At 39.2% G+C, this 17,057-nt stretch overlaps 1 protein-coding gene across 5 annotated transcripts in view; it reads left to right on the forward strand.

Moving 5' to 3' along the window:
• Nucleotides 1-272: 272 nt before the first annotated feature.
• Nucleotides 273-17,057, forward strand: part of LOC105475295 (patatin like phospholipase domain containing 8) — a 53,580-nt gene continuing 36,795 nt past the window's right edge. Inside the window, exons 1-4 of one of the 5 annotated variants that reach the window (XM_071094629.1) lie at nt 2,529-2,696; nt 8,291-8,590; nt 13,475-14,613; nt 14,756-14,905. In XM_071094629.1, the coding sequence (XP_070950730.1) occupies nt 13,558-14,613; nt 14,756-14,905 (1,206 nt within the window). In that variant the 5' untranslated portion in view covers nt 2,529-2,696; nt 8,291-8,590; nt 13,475-13,557. Of the gene's footprint in view, nt 655-2,528; nt 2,697-3,192; nt 3,209-8,290; nt 8,591-13,474; nt 14,614-14,755; nt 14,906-17,057 lie in introns of those variants that run through there. The other 4 variants (XM_011730392.3, XM_011730388.3, XM_071094631.1 and 1 more) reach the window with 4 other exon arrangements.

Raw genomic sequence — 17,057 nt, forward strand, 5'->3', positions numbered from 1 at the left:
TATAGAAAGTCTACTATTTGTTGGATGTTATGCTAGATCCAGACAATACAGTTTACCTTACACTCCTTGACTGTAGGAAACTGGTAGGCATATAAACAAATAAATTATAATACTGTGCAGCAAGGGCAATAAGAGAAGTGAGCACAGGTGGAAGGAATGCTTTATTCTATGAGTAGTGAGGTAAGATTTTCCTGGCTGAAGGACAAAAAAATCTTTAGGAGGTCAAGGTGGAAGGGGAGCTAAGCCAACAGCATGACAAAGGCACTAAGTATGAAAAGAAACAGAGTATCTGGGGAAGTACAGGTGTGGCTGGAGGACAGAGAGTGAGAGGCAAGTGGTGAAAGTAAAGGCTGGAAGGTCAGCAGGGTCAGAACCTATCATTCCATTCGGTTTATTCTGTGAAAATGTAGTGCCAGCAAAAGCTTTTTAATTTGGGAAAACACGATAGGACTTGCACTTTCGAAAGATTACCGTGGTTGCACAAAAGAGACTGACTGGGTCAGAGGTTAGTTACAGGCTGGAAAACCAGTTTAGATGATACTGAAGAGCAAGGATGAAAGCCTAAACTAAAGCAGTGGAAATGCGAATGTGGAGCAGAGGAATGATTCAAGAAATTCTGCGGTAAAACTCATCAGACTTCATGATTGATTAAAGGTATGGTGGTAGACAAGGGAGGGAGAGGTAGGGTAAGAATGGAGAAGCAGGAATTGGGAGTTATTTGGAAATTTCTGACATGGGAGGAAAATCTGGCTATTTCATAACACCTGACTAAATTAGGAGATGGAAGAGCATAAGCGAAGAGGGAATGGCAATGCTCTCTCCTTGACCATACTTTAGTTACGCTCCTCTGAGCCCTCTTCCCAACTAGGCCTCATCCTTGGACCACTATTTTAGGCCTGCTGAGTCCAGTTTTAGCAAGAATCTTGCTAAGTCAGTTTAGAGAGTATCCCCTAGCCTTGATAATTGATCATCCCCACCTGCCTTCAGCAAGAATCTTGAAAGTCAGTTTAGCAAGAATATCCCCTACCCCTGATGTCACCTCTTAGTAACTTTCCATGCACTGACCCCTCAGTCTCCTTGCTGGCTATAATTCCTAGCTGTTTTTGTTGTATTAAAACTTGAGGCTGATCTCTCTCCCCGACGGTGATAGTCATGGCACCTATTGCAATAGTTCTAAATGTCTTCCTTGCCATTTTAACAAGTGTCAGAATAATTTTTCTTTAGCATCAAGGAGGAATCTCTTTCAAACACTAAAGCTCCTTACACACGTCTGTAAGGCTTAATTGGTGCATACATCTTTTAACTCTCCTGTAGCTAAATAACATGTCTGGCTTATCCACCGCTATGGTTTACCAGGCATTATGATGTACATAATCCAGACACTGTGTCCCAAGAACATAGCAAGCTGGCTTTCCCTCCTTGATTTAGAAAAATAACAACAAAACTATCAGTGTAACGTCCACTACATTTGACAGGTCAAAGAACTCCCTTCCTTAAGGACTTTACAATAACCTTACAGGAGGCTAAAGCATACATATCCGTGGGTAGTGGGTAAGCCTTGAGAGCACACTGTAAGTCTTGATAACATTTTGAGGTAGAGAACTAGTAGACACTGATCTGTTTTCCGGACCTCAATGTAATTGCAAGGGCACTTCAAGAGGGTAAGGGGCTATTGCAACTACCCAAATTCGCTATTGTAGCATAAAAGCTTTAATTGACAGCACGTATAGGAATGAAAGGCTGTGTTCTAATGAAACTGTAAAAAGCAGACACAAATATGAATGTCATATAATTGTCATGTGTCGCACAACATTTTTTTTTTTAACCTTTGAAAAATGTGAAACCCATTTTTAGCTCCCAGCTATATACAGCAGAACCTGCGATGGGCCGGATTTGCCCTGAGGGTTGTAGTTTGCCCCTGTGGTACGCATGAAATGCCAGAATTTTAAAAAGATGTGTTAAGTGTGGGACCATTTATGGGGCGGTTTATGCTAACTTCCAATACTGTAATATATGTCAAATCGCTTTTGAGTGCCATTTAGTCTGGGTGGCCATGCCCAGGAATAGATACAGAGAAAGGGGCGCGGCGGTGCCGCGCACCACCCTCTAGGAAACTGGTATCGCAGCCCGCAGCTCCTAGGAACTGAGACAGCTTGGGCAGGGGCTTCAGGGACGCGGAGAGGGAGGCTTATCTCTGCCTAAAGAGGATAGCGGCCCCCAAACAAGCAAGCCAGGATACTGCTCCCAGGTCCCGCCCACGAAGGCAAAACGAAGTCCCACCGCTCACACACCCGGGAAACACAACAGGAGCACAGCACGCCCCACCGGCAAGCCACGCCTCGCGCATCACGCACGCACGCACGCACGCACGCACGCATACACGTCTGTCGCTGCTTCCCGCCTTGCGCTCCGTCATGCTCTATTGCGCATACCTCGGGGATGGGGAAGAACGGAGATTGACAGGGACGCAGAGGCCTGAGCGAGGCGGAAAAACCTCACCCGGGCTAGCGGGTAGACCCAAACGGCTAGTGCGTCACTTCCGCTGGGGGCGGGGCGGGGCTGAGTGGGTGGTGACCCAGCTGCTGCGCCAGTGTTTGTGTTGGAAGCTCAGCTGATGCAGGCCGGTAGGAGTGGACGTCAATGCCGGGAACGAGCGAGTCGCCGCTGCAGCCCTTGTGACTGCGGCCTGCATCCCGGTAAGTGGCCGCGAGGGGACAAGGGGCGGGACGATAGGAGGCTGGGTGATCGTTCTGGACCCTTGTCCGTTTCTCCGGGTCTTCCTTTCTCTTTCTTTGAAGGGCACTTCCCTAGCGAGAGGGTGGGGAGACGCCAGGCTTTGGGGAGGACCTGGCGCTGGAAGGAGCCCGCGGCTCCTGGAGCTCATTGGTGCTCGGCGCCCTCCGCCCGCGTGGACTTTGCTGCCCCAGAAGCGCAAACTGTTTTTGGTTTCGCCGGTCCCGCCCTGCTCCTCCTGTCCCATCCCCAGGACTCCCTCCCCAATTTCCCAGTCTGTCTGCCTTCCCCTGGACTTGAGTGTTCTCCAGTAGTTAGCTGGTCACTCTCAGGAGGGTTTCCCTACTCTACATCATTCTCGACTGTCCTTGTGCACCTGGTGATTCTACTGCCTGATATTTTTTGTCAGCAATTTCTTTCTAACCCCATCCGCATTTGATTCCATCCCTGACCACTGCTGCTTAAGTAGATTCAGGTGTGTACTTTTTAAAAGGTGAAGGTGTATGAATCACTGTTGCAGTGCTTCTTATCCCTGTGTCATTTCTATCATTATGCTGGAAGGAACCTGCTTTCCACGCCTAATACAATGATAACTTTAAAATGGTGATTCATAGGAAAAACTTCAGAGAGTTGTGACATAAGGGACTGTCATATAATCCTGTTTAAAATACTGTTTGCATTTCCAGTAACAGTTGTATCCTGGTTCTGCAGTCCTAATTGCCGAGAGTTCAAAAATGACAAATGTTTCAGTGTATTAAGAAAATGCTGTTAAACAGTGAAACATTAAGAACTGAGAGCTTAAGGCTTGTGAGGCAGTTGTATCAAGCCCATTGTAGCTATTTTGTTAAATTGCTTATGCAAATTAGTTGTACTTTCAGTATAAAAACATGTTTTTATTTCGTAATTATAATCAACTTTTTCTTAATGTTAATCTCGTTTTTTATTTCTGTATCAGGCCTAAATTAAAATCTTGTAAACGCCCTTTCAATGAGTGATGTTGAAGGAAAGGGTCAGTTTCACTAGTTTAGATATTCACTTGTTTCACATGCAAAGTTGTTACAAGAACAACCTGTACTTTGAGTTGTTTTTTTACCCCAGTTAGAGGGGTTGTGCTGAAGCTGCATATTGCTTCAGTCGTGGAATATATATTTGTAAAAAGGTCAGAGTTAGAACGCTTAGCCATAGACACCTTCCTGTCCTGCCATTTTTTGTTGTTGTTGTTGGGAGTCTCTCTCTGTCACCCAGGCTGGAGTGTCCTGGCGCGATCTCGACTCACTGCAAGGTTCAAAGGATTCTCTTGCTTCAGCCTCCCGAGTAGCTGGGATTTACAGGCGTGCGCAACCACACCCGGCTAATTTTTTTAAGTAGAGACGGGTTTCGCCATGTTGACCAGGCTGGTCTCAAACTCCTGGCCTCAAGTGATCACCCGCCTCGGCCTCCCAAAGTGCTGGGATTACAGGTGTGAGCCACCGCGCCTGGCCGATCATTTCTTAGTTCTTATTTTTTTCTGCAGTACTCGCATATTTTATTCTGTTCCTTATCCGTTACTTGAAAAAAAATTGGTCCTGTCTTGGTTTCCAGTGTCCTGATTTTTTCAGGGTGGCTTTTCTCCTGTTTTGTTTCCTTTAGAGTCTTTCTTCCTCTTCTTAGCTCTGGGTGGCACTCAAGCCTCTACCCCTGTCACTCTCTCTAAACTAGAGTTTCATATTTGAAACCCAGGTATACTTAAATAGGCATGTGAATATATTGAAATGTTATGGAAAATATAGTTTGTGTTGCAAATACATATTTTTCAAGGAAAAAGAGCTTTTCTCAGGTTCTCTAATCCCAAAATAGTCATGTATTATTACTGTAAACTATCATCTGATAAATCCATTTAATGTTGTGGTTTCTGCTGCCACTGTGCTGGTAATTCCACACATAAATTCACAGTCTGTGTACATTTCCATTTGAATGTCCCACTGTTACTTCATCCTGTGAATCCAAAAGAAAATGTGTTTTTCTCTCGTATTAAATTGGCCCCTTCACAGTTTTCGCATATTCGCAAATGGCACTCTTCATATTTTTCAGAGTTGAAACCTTAGAGCTCTCTTAACACTTCCCTCTCTTTACCCCATTCTTGGCTGTCAAGTCCTGTGTTTTGTTGTTTTCTCTTTTTTCCCTTGCTTTCAAAGTGTTCAGAGTGGCTCTCTTCCCCACACTAGTACTTGCTGGGTGAGGTGTCAGAGCCCCAGCATTAGAAAGTGGTCAGCTTGGGATAGTAGGGTAGTAAGAAAAATTTACCAACAACAGTATAGGGTTGAAAAGGAAAGTGTTATTAGATAGAAAGAGTGCTGCAGAAGAGTGCAGTAAGGCGCCTCAGCAAGAGAGGACAGCTCACTGCAGTGGATTTTCTTCTTAGGGGTATTTATGGACCTTACAGCAGAAGCTGAAGGGTAACTTGGACTATATTAGCCACGTAGGTCATGATCAGTGATTACATTTGTAGACATTTTGGTGCTTTGATATCAGCAAAGGTTGCACAATGAGTTTTGACAAGCATACATTCTGGACATGTATAGAAATTCTAGTTACTTATACGTTTCTGGGAAAGAATCCTGGTACCGGATGCTGGCTTTAGCCAACAGAGAAGTCTAATTATTTCTAAATTCCTCAGATAAGGAGTTGTCCCTCTGGATGGTCTGCTCAATGGCCACCAGGGCATCTTTGCTCTCCTCAGTACTGTTACCTTCAGACTGTTGTCACCCTTTTGCCTGTGTTATATTAATAATTAAGTGATATCCTCTGTAAATTCATTCTTTCCATCCTTAGCTGGGCCTCCACCTAATAATTCCCTTAATTCCTCTAGTTAAAACTCCATTCCCTTCTCTAGTGGTTGGTCCAAGCCTCTCCGTTTTATTCGTACCTCCCTTGTATTTATACTACGTCTGTTCTTCCTTGCTCTTTTTTCAGTTGTTGGTAGCGTCTCACTTTACATTCTTCTTCCTATGTTTTTGCGATCTAACTTCTGGCTGAATGTACTCTCAAAACACTTATCTTGCATTTACTAATGTTGTGATTTGGGGGCAATTCAATTAAACTTACTGATTTTGTTGGTCATCTTTGTTTTGTAATTTTTACTTGGTAGTTGTCGTTTCTGAGAAAGGTGTATTAAATCTCTCATTATGATTATGAAGTTGTCTAATCTTGTAATGGTTCCCGTATTTTGGCCTTTTGTACTATATTTTAATGCCAAGTTGATAGGTGGTTTCATAAATTCATCATATTGGAAAAAAACAATGCAAAATTCTGCCATAGTCTAGTCTCCATTTCCTGCCTGAATTTTGGGGTCTGTGACCCCAAAATATCTGAGACAGGTCTCAATCAATCTAGAAAATTTTGTCGAATTTAAGGACGCACCCGTGACACAGCCTCAGGAGGTCCCACTGACATGTGCCTAAGGTGGTCAAATGCCACTTGCTTCTGTACATTTTAGTGAGACATAATGCATCAATCAGTCACATTGGTTTGATTTGGAAGGGGACGGGGCTTCCAGGTCATATAAAAATTTTCTGTTTGGCAGTTGGTTGAATGAGTTGCTATCAGTGGAAAGGAATGTCTGGGTTACCATAAGGAGGTGTGGAGACCAAGGTTTTATGATGTGGATGAAGCCTCCAGGTAGCAGGCTTCAGAGAGAATAGATTGTGAATGTTTTTTCTTTTTTCTTTTCTTTTTTTTTTTTTTTTGAGAGGGAGTCTCGCTGTGTCGCCCAGGCTGGAGTGCAGTGGCACTATCTCAACTCACTGCAATCTTCGTCTCCCGGGTTCAAGTGATTCTTCTGCCTCAGCCTCCCTAGTAGCTGGGACTACAGGCATGTGCCACTACGCCTGGTTGATTTTTGTATTATTAGTAGAGACGGGGTTTCACCATATTGGCCAGGCTGGTCTTGAACTCCTGACCTCGTCATCCACCCACCTCAGCCTCCCAAAGTGCTGAGAGTACATGCGTGAGCCACCACACCCGGCCTGTAAATATTTCTTACCAGACTTAAGATCTGTGTTGATGTGAATGCTGGAGGGGTATAATGAGGCACATCCAACCCCCTTTCCATCATGGCTGAACTAGATTTTCAGGTTAACTCTGGAATGCCCTTGGCCAAGAGGAGGGGTCCATTCAGATGTTGAGGAGAGCCGTAGAATTTTATTTTTGGTTTGGTTCATCTTTATCCTTCTTTTTTTCCTCTTACTTGCCTTTAATCATCTTGTAGTTCTTGCTGTTCCAAGGCTCATATTTGTCTCCAAATTGTTGGTGGTTTTTTCTCTCTGACTAGAATGCTGTTTTCCCAGATTTTCTTAATAATTTTCTTTCTTGCTTCTTTCAGGTTTCCACTAAAATGTCAACTCAGTTCTGATCACACCATAAAATAGCGCTCTGTGCCCTTCTTCCCCTCCCCCCTGCTGTATTTTAATTCATGACACTTCTCAGCCTGACTTTATCCATTCAGTTCCTTATTTGTTTTATTTCTCAGTAGATTGTCTTCTCCTCCAAGGTCTACATGATTACCTGAGGTTTAATAAGTAAATGGATCATTCCTTTATTGTTATGCAGTGTCTCCTTTTTATCCATAATTAATGCCTTTCCCTTATGTTTACCTTCAAAGGCTTTTCATTTTCTGATGGGTAGTTTCGGTCTGGTATAACATTTTTCCCAGTCCTGTATTTTCAGCCTTCTGTTACAGGTGTGTTTGTAGCTAGCACATAGCTGGAGTTTTCATTTCTGAGATTTTGCTCTCCCTGTTTATTCTGGGTACAGTTCTCTTTTTGACTCTTATTTTTGTTCTTTCTGTTTTGCCTTTGAACATTTTAGACCTTAATTGTTTTATATTTCTGAATCTTAGTTACACATTTGTTTTCTGGCTATATTTGCTGATCCTCTCTGCAGGCGATGGTGCATTTCTTTGCATGTTTTGTAACTTCAGTGAGTTCATTTTCTGTGGTGGTTGCTTGGAGTGGGATCCTATTGCCCATAGGGTATCTGCACCTTGAGGATAGTATGACTGCAGTTCCAGACCCGTGGGTCCTCTTAAACCTGGAGATTTTTTACTATTGACTTTGAGCATGGCTTTATTATTTTATAAAATTATTTTTTATTTTTTAAATTGCCAGATAAAGGTGTATGTATTTACGGTGTGCAACATGATTTTTTAAGTATTATTTTCATTGTGGACTAACTAAATCTAACATATGCATTACCTCACACAGTTATTTTTCTGGTTTAATTTTACATTTTCTTGGTATTCTTCAAGTTGAGCATGGATTTTTTTTTAAAAATGATGTATAATATTTGTATATATTTATAGGGTAGATGTGATATTTTGATACATGCGTACAATGTGAAATGATCAAATCAGGGTATTTAGGATATGCATCACCTTGAACATTTATTTTTTCTTGGGAATATTTCAAATCTTGTAGCTATTTTGAAATAACACAATATGTTATTGTTAACTATAGTCCCCCTACTTTACTATTCAAATAGTATAACTCATTACTTCTTTTTTTTGTTTTGTTTTTTTGAGGTGGAGTCTCGCTCTGTCGCCCAAGCTGGAGTGCAGTGACTGTGATCTCGGCTCACTGCAAGCTCCACCTCCCAGGTTGACGCCATTCTCCTGCCTCAGTCTCCCAAGTAGCTGGGACTACGAGCATCCGCCACCTCGCCGGGCTAATTTTTTGTATATTTAGTAGAGACGGGGTATGACCATGTTAGCCCGGATGGTCTCAATCTCCTGACGTCATGATCTGCCCGCCTCGGCCTCCCAAAGTACTGGGATTACAGGCGTGAGCCACCGTGCGCGGCCTATAATTCATTACTTCTAAGTGTATGTTTGTACCTATTAACCATCCTCTCTTATCCCCTCCTTTCCAGCCCCCAACTCTCCCTCACACACACTGTTCCTAGCCTCTGGTAACTATCATTCTACTCTCTATCTCCACGAGATCCAATTTTTTTGGCTCCTACATATAAGTGAAAACAGAGCATGGCTTTTTATCCGCAAGTGTTTTACCTTAAGTGTTTTTGTGTCATTGGGGCTGCAGAGCTTTTATGTTAACTTGACTTATCTTATTGTTGCAAGTCCCAAGGAGTTTGGAAGAGCCTTGTGGGAATCAAGGGAAAATGTCCCCTTCCACCTCTGCCAGTTTGCTGAAAATCAGCTGACAGAAACAGATTACTAAGAGAAATGGCATACAAATTTATTAATGTGCACAGCTGAGAATCGCAATGATTACTTAAATATCCCAGTGGGGCCCACATACTTACATAGCTGTTTTCAGAGGGGAAGGAAAGATGGGGAATAGAGGTAATTCTGTTGAGCGGCAATAACTGATCACTAGGGCGAAGGAATGGACGGGGGGTTGGAAGGACAGAGATGAACTTGTATTCTCTTTGAAAACTGAATGAGCCTAAGAGACAGACTTTATCTTGTTAAAGTGTCATTTGGGTGTGGTTATATTCTTCAGTCTTCCAGTCTTCTTTTCTGCAGCAGATAATAAAATTGTTTTCCCATCTCCCTGAGGAGGAGACAGGAAAACAATTATTCTCCTTGGGGAATCTGTCTGGTCTTTTTGTAGATAGGGGAAAAGTCTCTTCTAGCATCTGTTGATCTCTGATGGGGCTTTAATTCAAAATACTTATACCAGGCAGCCATATTTTGTGGTAGAATTCCCTGGGCTCCTTCAGCCTGGAAGACAAGACAGGCTTTGCTTTTTTTTCTCTCTCTTCCATATAAAATTCTAAATGGCACATGCAATTTAGAAGGAAGAATTTTACTTCAGGCTGTTATCTTCTGGACAATTGGAATAGGTTCTCAGTTCCATCTTTCTCAGCGTCATCTACCTCTCTCTCAATCTCTCTAGGTCCTGCAGTAAAACTAGACTATATGCAATCTCTGCACATACTATATGTGCTTTCTTCCATGCTTTCTTCTGTTTGCTTCTGTGTGTAGTTTTGTTTGTTTTAGAGGTGGGGACTCTGTGGCTCAGACTCCTGGGCTCAAGTAATCCTCCCACCTCAGCCTCCTGAGTAGCTAGGACTACAGGCGTGTGCCACCATGCCCAGCTAATTTGTTTTATTATTATTTTTTTTTTTTTGAGACAAGGTTTCACCATTTACCTGGGCTGGTCTCAAACTCCTGGCTGTGTTTGTTTTGTTTACGGTTATTTAGAATTCTCTCCTTTCCTTCTCATCTTTACACATGATGAATTCCTTTTTAACTTTGGCCAGTTTTTAACCTCTTTTTTTCTTAAACTTCCCTCGATTTTATCTCAATTTGTCTTTCATTCACATGGTACCTTCTGTTACAGTGCTTTAAATATTTTACTTTTTCTAATTACAAAATAAAACCTCATTATAAATAATTCAGACAGTAGAAAAGTAAAAAGTAAAAACCGTTCTCATTCCCTTTTGGCCCCATGCCTTAGGTCATAAGAATAAACAGATGCTTATCCTTTCAGAATCAATTTGTGTATGTATATGTGTGCCCATAAGATTTCAACTACATATGTAGATTTTCATTTTTTAATATATGTGTGTGTGTATATATATATATATTCATGTGTGTATAGCATATATAGAACTGCAGATTGCTTTTTTAAAAAAAGACTTTTTTTAGAACAGTTTTTAGGTTCACAGGAAAATTGAGAGGAAGGTACAGACATTTCCATAAACCCCCTACCCCAGTACACGCATAGCCACCTCCATTATTGGCATCACTCACCAGAGTGGTACAGGTATTATAATTGATGAGCCTGCATTCACACACAGTCCCCCAAGTTCATAGGGTACATTTGGGTTCATTCCTGGTGGTGTACATTCTGTGGGTTTAAACAAATGTTTAATTATATTTATCCATTATTATGATACTATACAGAGGATTTTTAGGGCATTACTATCCTCTGTCCCCTACCTATTTATTCCTTCTATACTCTGCTTTTGGCAACCACTGATCTTTTTACTGTCTTCATAGTTTTGCCTTTCTAGAGTGTTATATAGCTGGAATCATACTTCTGTGGTCTGAATGTTTGTGCCTCTCAAATTTCATGTGGAAATCATAACCGCTAAGGTGATGGTATTAAGAGGTAGGCCTTTGGGAGGTGATTAGGTCAGGAGAGTGTAGTCCTTAGGAATGGGATTAGTGCCCTTCTAAAAGACAACCCATAGAGCTAGTTAGTACCTTCTACCATGTGAGGACACAGTAAGAAGACAGCCATCTGTGAACCAGTAAGTGGGCCTTCAGCAGATACCAAATCTGCTAATACTGATCTTGGACTTCCCAGTCTCCAGAACTGTGGGAAATTTTGTGAGAAATAAATTTCTATTGTTTGTAAGCTACCTAAGCCAGGCATGTGTACCTATAGTCCCCGCTACTTGGGAGGCTAAGGCAGGTGGATTGCATGAGTCCAGGAATTCAAGGAGGTAGTGAGCTATGATCATGCATGCCACTGCACTGCAGCCTGGGTGACAGAGTGAGACCCTGTCTCTATAAAACACGCACAGATACCCCATTTTATATATGGGGTATCTCCCATATGTAAGCTCCCCAGTTCATGGGATTTCGTTGCAGGAGCCTGAACAGACTAAGACACAGTATGTAGCCTTTTTCAGATTGGCAGTTTTCACTTAGTAATATGCATTTCAGGTTTCTCGCAGTCTTTTTATGGCTTGATAGCTCATGTCTTTGTAGCACTGAACAATTTTCCATTGTCTACACATACCATATATTGATATGCCACAGGTTATCCATTCACTTACTAAAATACATCTTGTTGTTTTGAAATTTTGGCAATTATGAATAAGGCTTCTATAAACATCCATGTGCAGATTTTATTATGGACATAGTCTCAGCTCCTTTGGGTAAATATCAAGGAGTACCATTGCTGGGTCATATGTTAAGAGTATGTTTAATTTTGCAAGAAACTACCGAACTATCTTTCAGAGTGACTGTACCATTTTGTGTTTCTTCAGCAGTGAGTAAGAGTTCCTTTTGCTTTACCTCCTCACCAGCATTTAGTGTTCTCAGTGTTCTGTATTCTGGCCAGTCTAATAGGTATGTTGTAGTATCATGGTTATTTTAGTTTGCATTTTCCTGATGACATATGATGTGGTACAACTTCTCATATGTTTATTTGTTTCTATATATCTCCTTTGATGAGGTGTCTGTTACAGCCTTTGGCACATTTGTAATTGAGTTTGTTTTCTTATTGTTGAGCTTTAAGAGTTCTTTAAATATTATGGATGACAGGTCTTTATCAGATATGTCTGTTGAAAATATTTTTTCCCAGTCTCTGCCTCGTTGTCTTATTCTCTTGACATTGACCTTCACAGAGCAGAAGGTTTTGGGTTTTTTTGGTTTTTTTTTGAGACAAAGCCTGGCTCTTATTGCCCAGGCTGGAGTGCAAGTGGCACAATCTTGGCTCGCTGCAACCTCTGCCTCCTGGATTCACGTGATTCTCCTGCCTCAGCCTCCCGAGTAGCTGAGATTACAGACGTGCACCACTATGCACAGCTTATTTTTTGTATTTTTAGTAGAGACGGGGTTTCACCATGCTGACTAGGCTGGTCTTGAACTCCTGACCTAGTGATCTGCCTGCCTCAGCCTCCCAAAGTGCTGGGATTACAGGTGTGAGCCACCACGCCTGGCCAGAAGTTTTTAATATTAATGAAGTCCACCTTATCAATTTTTTCTTTCATGAATCATGCATTTGATATTATCTCAAAGTCATTGCCATTCCTAAGGTCATCTAAGTTTTCTCCTACGTTACATTCTAGTTTTATACATTTGCATTTTACATTTAGATCTGTGATCTGTTTTGAGTTAATTTTTTTGATAGGTATAAAGTCTGTGTCTAGATTAATTTGCATACGGATGTCCAGTTGTCTTTTGTTAAGAAGACTATTTTTGCTCCATTGTATTACCTTTGCTTTTTTGTGAAAGATCAATCAACTGTATTTAATTGGGTCTGTTTCTGGATTCTTTATTCTGTTCCATTGATCTATTAGTCTTTTCTTTTACCAATACTACATTTTTAAATTGGATTATTCTTTTCTTATTTGTATGTATTCTTTTTATATAGTGGTTAAGAACCCCTTCTATGTTAGATGCTATAGTTTCTTCTAGCCTGACTTATTTGATTTAATGAGCACTTATTACTTAGGTAGTGAAATCTTTTTCACATGGCTGTTAGCAGCTCTAGACTGGAAGTTTTGTTTCATATCCTGTAACTGTGTGACTTCAGCATCTAGCACCATGTCTGGTATAGATTAAGTATTCTATAAATCGTTTGCGATGAATGATGTATAAGACCTGACCTTTTTCTTCGAGGAATAGTGTCTTCAAGTCTAGTGTCACATAAAGTAGTCCAGAATTTAACAGTGAGGAAGGGGAAAAAAAAAAAAAAAGCGGAGTATCTGAATTGCATATTAAATTATGTGTTGTAGGAAAACTTACCTATTGGGAAACTTCTCTAAATTAGTTCTTTTCCCTAAACATTCTATTCCTCATTTTCTTTTTTTATTTACCTCTATACTGAAAGTGAATTATTTTATATTAGCTTAAAAATGAATTTTCTATCAGCTATAATGGCAATATTTTATCTGCTTTTTTTGATATAGCTTGCTGAATTTAGTCCAAATAGTCTTGTATTTTCTATTATACCCAATTTCAATTTTTAACGTGAATTCTAATTTTTTTTTCTTGCCATTTCAGGTAAGACCATGAATTATGGCATTTCTTAAATGAAGCACTCAAGAAGTGAGAGAATGTCATAGAAAATAAATGATTTTTAAGTTATGTCTATTAATCTGACTGTAGATATATATATTTACCTCCTTAGTAATGCAAGAAGTGTTTGTGGGAAGCAGAGAAGCAAGCAACTGCATTTCTTGTTCTCACCTAAGCATTGCTGGAGGATAAGCCACATCAGTCTACAAAGAGGTTTTCATACAAACATAATAAGATGTAAATGGACCAAAAGCGAAGCACATTCTTGCAGTAAGCACTGTTACTCTCCAAGCAACCATGGTTTACATATTGGAATTTTGAAACTTAGCACTTCTGCTCCCAAGGGACTTACAAAAGTGAACATTTGTATGTCCCGTATTAAAAGTACTTTGAACTCTGTTTCAAAGGCTATTTTTGGCAATCGAAATGAAATGATTTCACGTTTAGTTCAATTTAAGCCAAGTTCCCAAATATTAAGAAAAGTATCAGATAGTGGCTGGTTAAAACAGAAAAACATTAAACAAGCCATCAAATCTCTGAAAAAATATAGTGACAAATCAGCAGAAAAGAGTCCTTTTCCAGAAGAGAAAAGTCACATTATAGACAAAGAAGAAAATAGAGGTAAACGCAGTCTTTTTCATTACACAAATATTATAACCACAAAATTTGGAGAGTCATTCTACTTTTTATCAAATCATATTAATTCATACTTCAAACGTAAGGAAAAAATGTCTCAAGAAAAGGAAAATGAACGTTTCCAGGACAAATCAAAACTTGAAGATAAAGAGGTGGAAGAGGGGAAATTAAGTTCTCCAGATCCTGGCATCCTGGCTTACAAGCCAGGCTCAGAATCTTTAGATACTGTGGACAAGCCTACAAGTCCTTCTGCAATACCTGATGTTCTTCCAATTTCAACTAAACAAAGTATTGCTAACTTACTTTCTCGTCCCACTGAAGGTGTACAAGCTTTAGTAGGTGGTTATATTGGCGGACTTGTCCCCAAATTAAAGTATGATTCTAAGAGTCAGTCAGAAGAACAGGAAGAGCCTGCTAAAACTGATCAGGCTGTGAGCAGAGACAGAAATGCAGAGGAGAAAAAGCGTTTATCTCTTCAGCGAGAAAAGGCAAGTTGTTCAGTGTGCTTTTTGGTTCTATTACTTTTTGTCAAATTTATAAGTTTTATTTCCTAGTGAGAACTAAGAAACTTGAATTGTTCTTTAGAGCAGTTTTGTATTCTAATCATGTATATTTAATATGTCTTTGTAGATTATCGCAAGGGTGAGTATTGATAACAGGACCCGGGCATTAGTTCAGGCATTAAGAAGAACAACTGACCCAAAACTCTGCATTACTAGGGTTGAAGAACTGACTTTTCATCTTCTAGAATTTCCTGAAGGAAAAGGAGTGGCTGTCAAGGTAATTTCTAATTTATTTAATCTGGTTTTGTCTTGGAATAAAAATACTAAAAAATCTTCTAAAATGGAGAAGGCAAAGCCGTTCATTTTTCTATTTGAATTTTGTGGTTTTTATTATACATGTGATGTATATTCAGTAATTACCCTATTTATTTTGTGACATACATTATGCTAATCATTTTATTTTGTTAGCACCAATATGTATACATGAAATTAAACATTTATAAAATAGAAAATAATCAGTGTATTAGTTGAATTGCCTAACAGCTGCCAGAGTTTTCTTCAGAGCAATGTAAATATTTATACTATGTAACTATTCTTTTAAGCTAGGAGACATAATTCATATGTAAGGCTGTTTTTATTTCATGGTCCTTTCATATTTGAAAGTCTAAAAATTTTAATGACCTTACTCATAATTGAATTAGTAATTATATTAAAACAATGAGCTTTTCTTTGCCTCAGTTTTTCAATTATAAAATAATGAGGATAATTTAGACCCATTTATATGGACCGTTTTCAAAGCAGTACTATAAAATATGACCAATGTGATTGGGTCTCTTTACATCTATATTATTGAGATTATTTGTAATATTTCATGAAAAATTTGAAAATGTAATGATAGATATTGCTTAAATTTCATTAGAAATCTCTTAGTGCTTATTTTTAGCTTGCCATTCAGAAAATTGTTTTAATTTAGATCATATTTATTTGACTTTTTAACAATTATCTTGCTGAAGAATTGTCTTTGAATAATGTACCCATCCTTAATTGTGTATTGTATAACACATACATTATTATAGTTAGCTTCAGTATTTTATGGTCCTACAATTTAGGATTATATTTTATATTTATATAATCTCTTGCATAAAAGATAAGATTCTCAAATATACATATGCTTTTAAGTATATTTCACATTTCAGTGATATACTGAAAGCAAAGGTTTTTAAATAGAATTACATACTGGCTTAGTCCATTTGGGCTGTCATAATAAAATACCTTAGCCTGGGTAATTTATAAAAAACAGAAATTTATTTCTCATAGTTCAAAATGAGAACTGGGCAGTCCAAAATCAAGGCACCAACAATTTGATGAGAGTCCCGTTCCTCCTAGACAGCAGCTTCTCATGGCCTACTTAAATGGCAGAAGGGCAAGGGGGCTCACTTCAACCTCTTTTACAAGGCCAGTTGTACTACTGATGGATTTCTGAGTAGTTTTCAGTTGTAGTTTATTATTAAATAGTCTTGCTAATTGAAACTCTGAGCACTCTTTTATCTTGCATAACTAATCCCAAATCTAAGGACCTTTCAATACTGTGAACAAATGTGATGGGAATGTATATCCAGATCAATTATGAATAAAAGTCTAGATAGTCTGAAAAAACTCATCACCCTTCCCTTAAATAATCATCTGAAAAACAGTGAACTGGACAAGTTGCGTAAAACATGTCAGCATGTACGCTCTAGTGTGAACTTTTCCAGCTAAACTTTTTGTTATTATCAAGAGTTGAGCTTTTTAAAAATGATAGAATTTTTATAAAACATCTGTATGAATTTTACTTTTTTATGTGTCTGCCATACTTATGGTAGCTAAATACAGTGAATTATGTCTGATATGTAATGCCCTAAAAAAAAATGAGTTACTTATTTTGTATGCTACATTTATGGCAGTCACATTTAGGGAATTGTCTGTGATAATTTTTTTCACTGTTTGTGATGAAGGTGGTCTCCTTTCATTATGTTTTTTAATTAAAAAGAAGAACTTTGACCATTTAGAAAGAAGGCAGCACAAAGCATCGTAGGGAATTAGAAGAAAGAAAAGATAAGAAAATAAAAATAATATATTTTTACTACCCTCAGATTGCCACTGTAATGTATTAGAGTTTATTTGTGTTCATTGGATTAAGCTGCCTTAAGCTCTAATAGCAAACAACACCAAAATCTCAGTGACTTAACAAAACAGTTTTATTTCTGGCTTATGCAAAGTCAACTGTGAATTTGAGTGACTCTTTGGCACAGTGAACCTCAGTGTGGTGGTTACTAAGATCCTGTCCTGTTGTCTGTATTTTAATTAAGTCTTCCTCTATGATTTCTATGGCAAGGAAAGAATATTTCAGCAGAAGTTGCCACAGGTTTCTTCTACTCGCAGTCTGTTTA

The sequence above is a fragment of the Macaca nemestrina genome, chromosome 4 (assembly GCF_043159975.1).
Source record: "Macaca nemestrina isolate mMacNem1 chromosome 4, mMacNem.hap1, whole genome shotgun sequence".
NCBI lineage: Eukaryota > Metazoa > Chordata > Mammalia > Primates > Cercopithecidae > Macaca > Macaca nemestrina.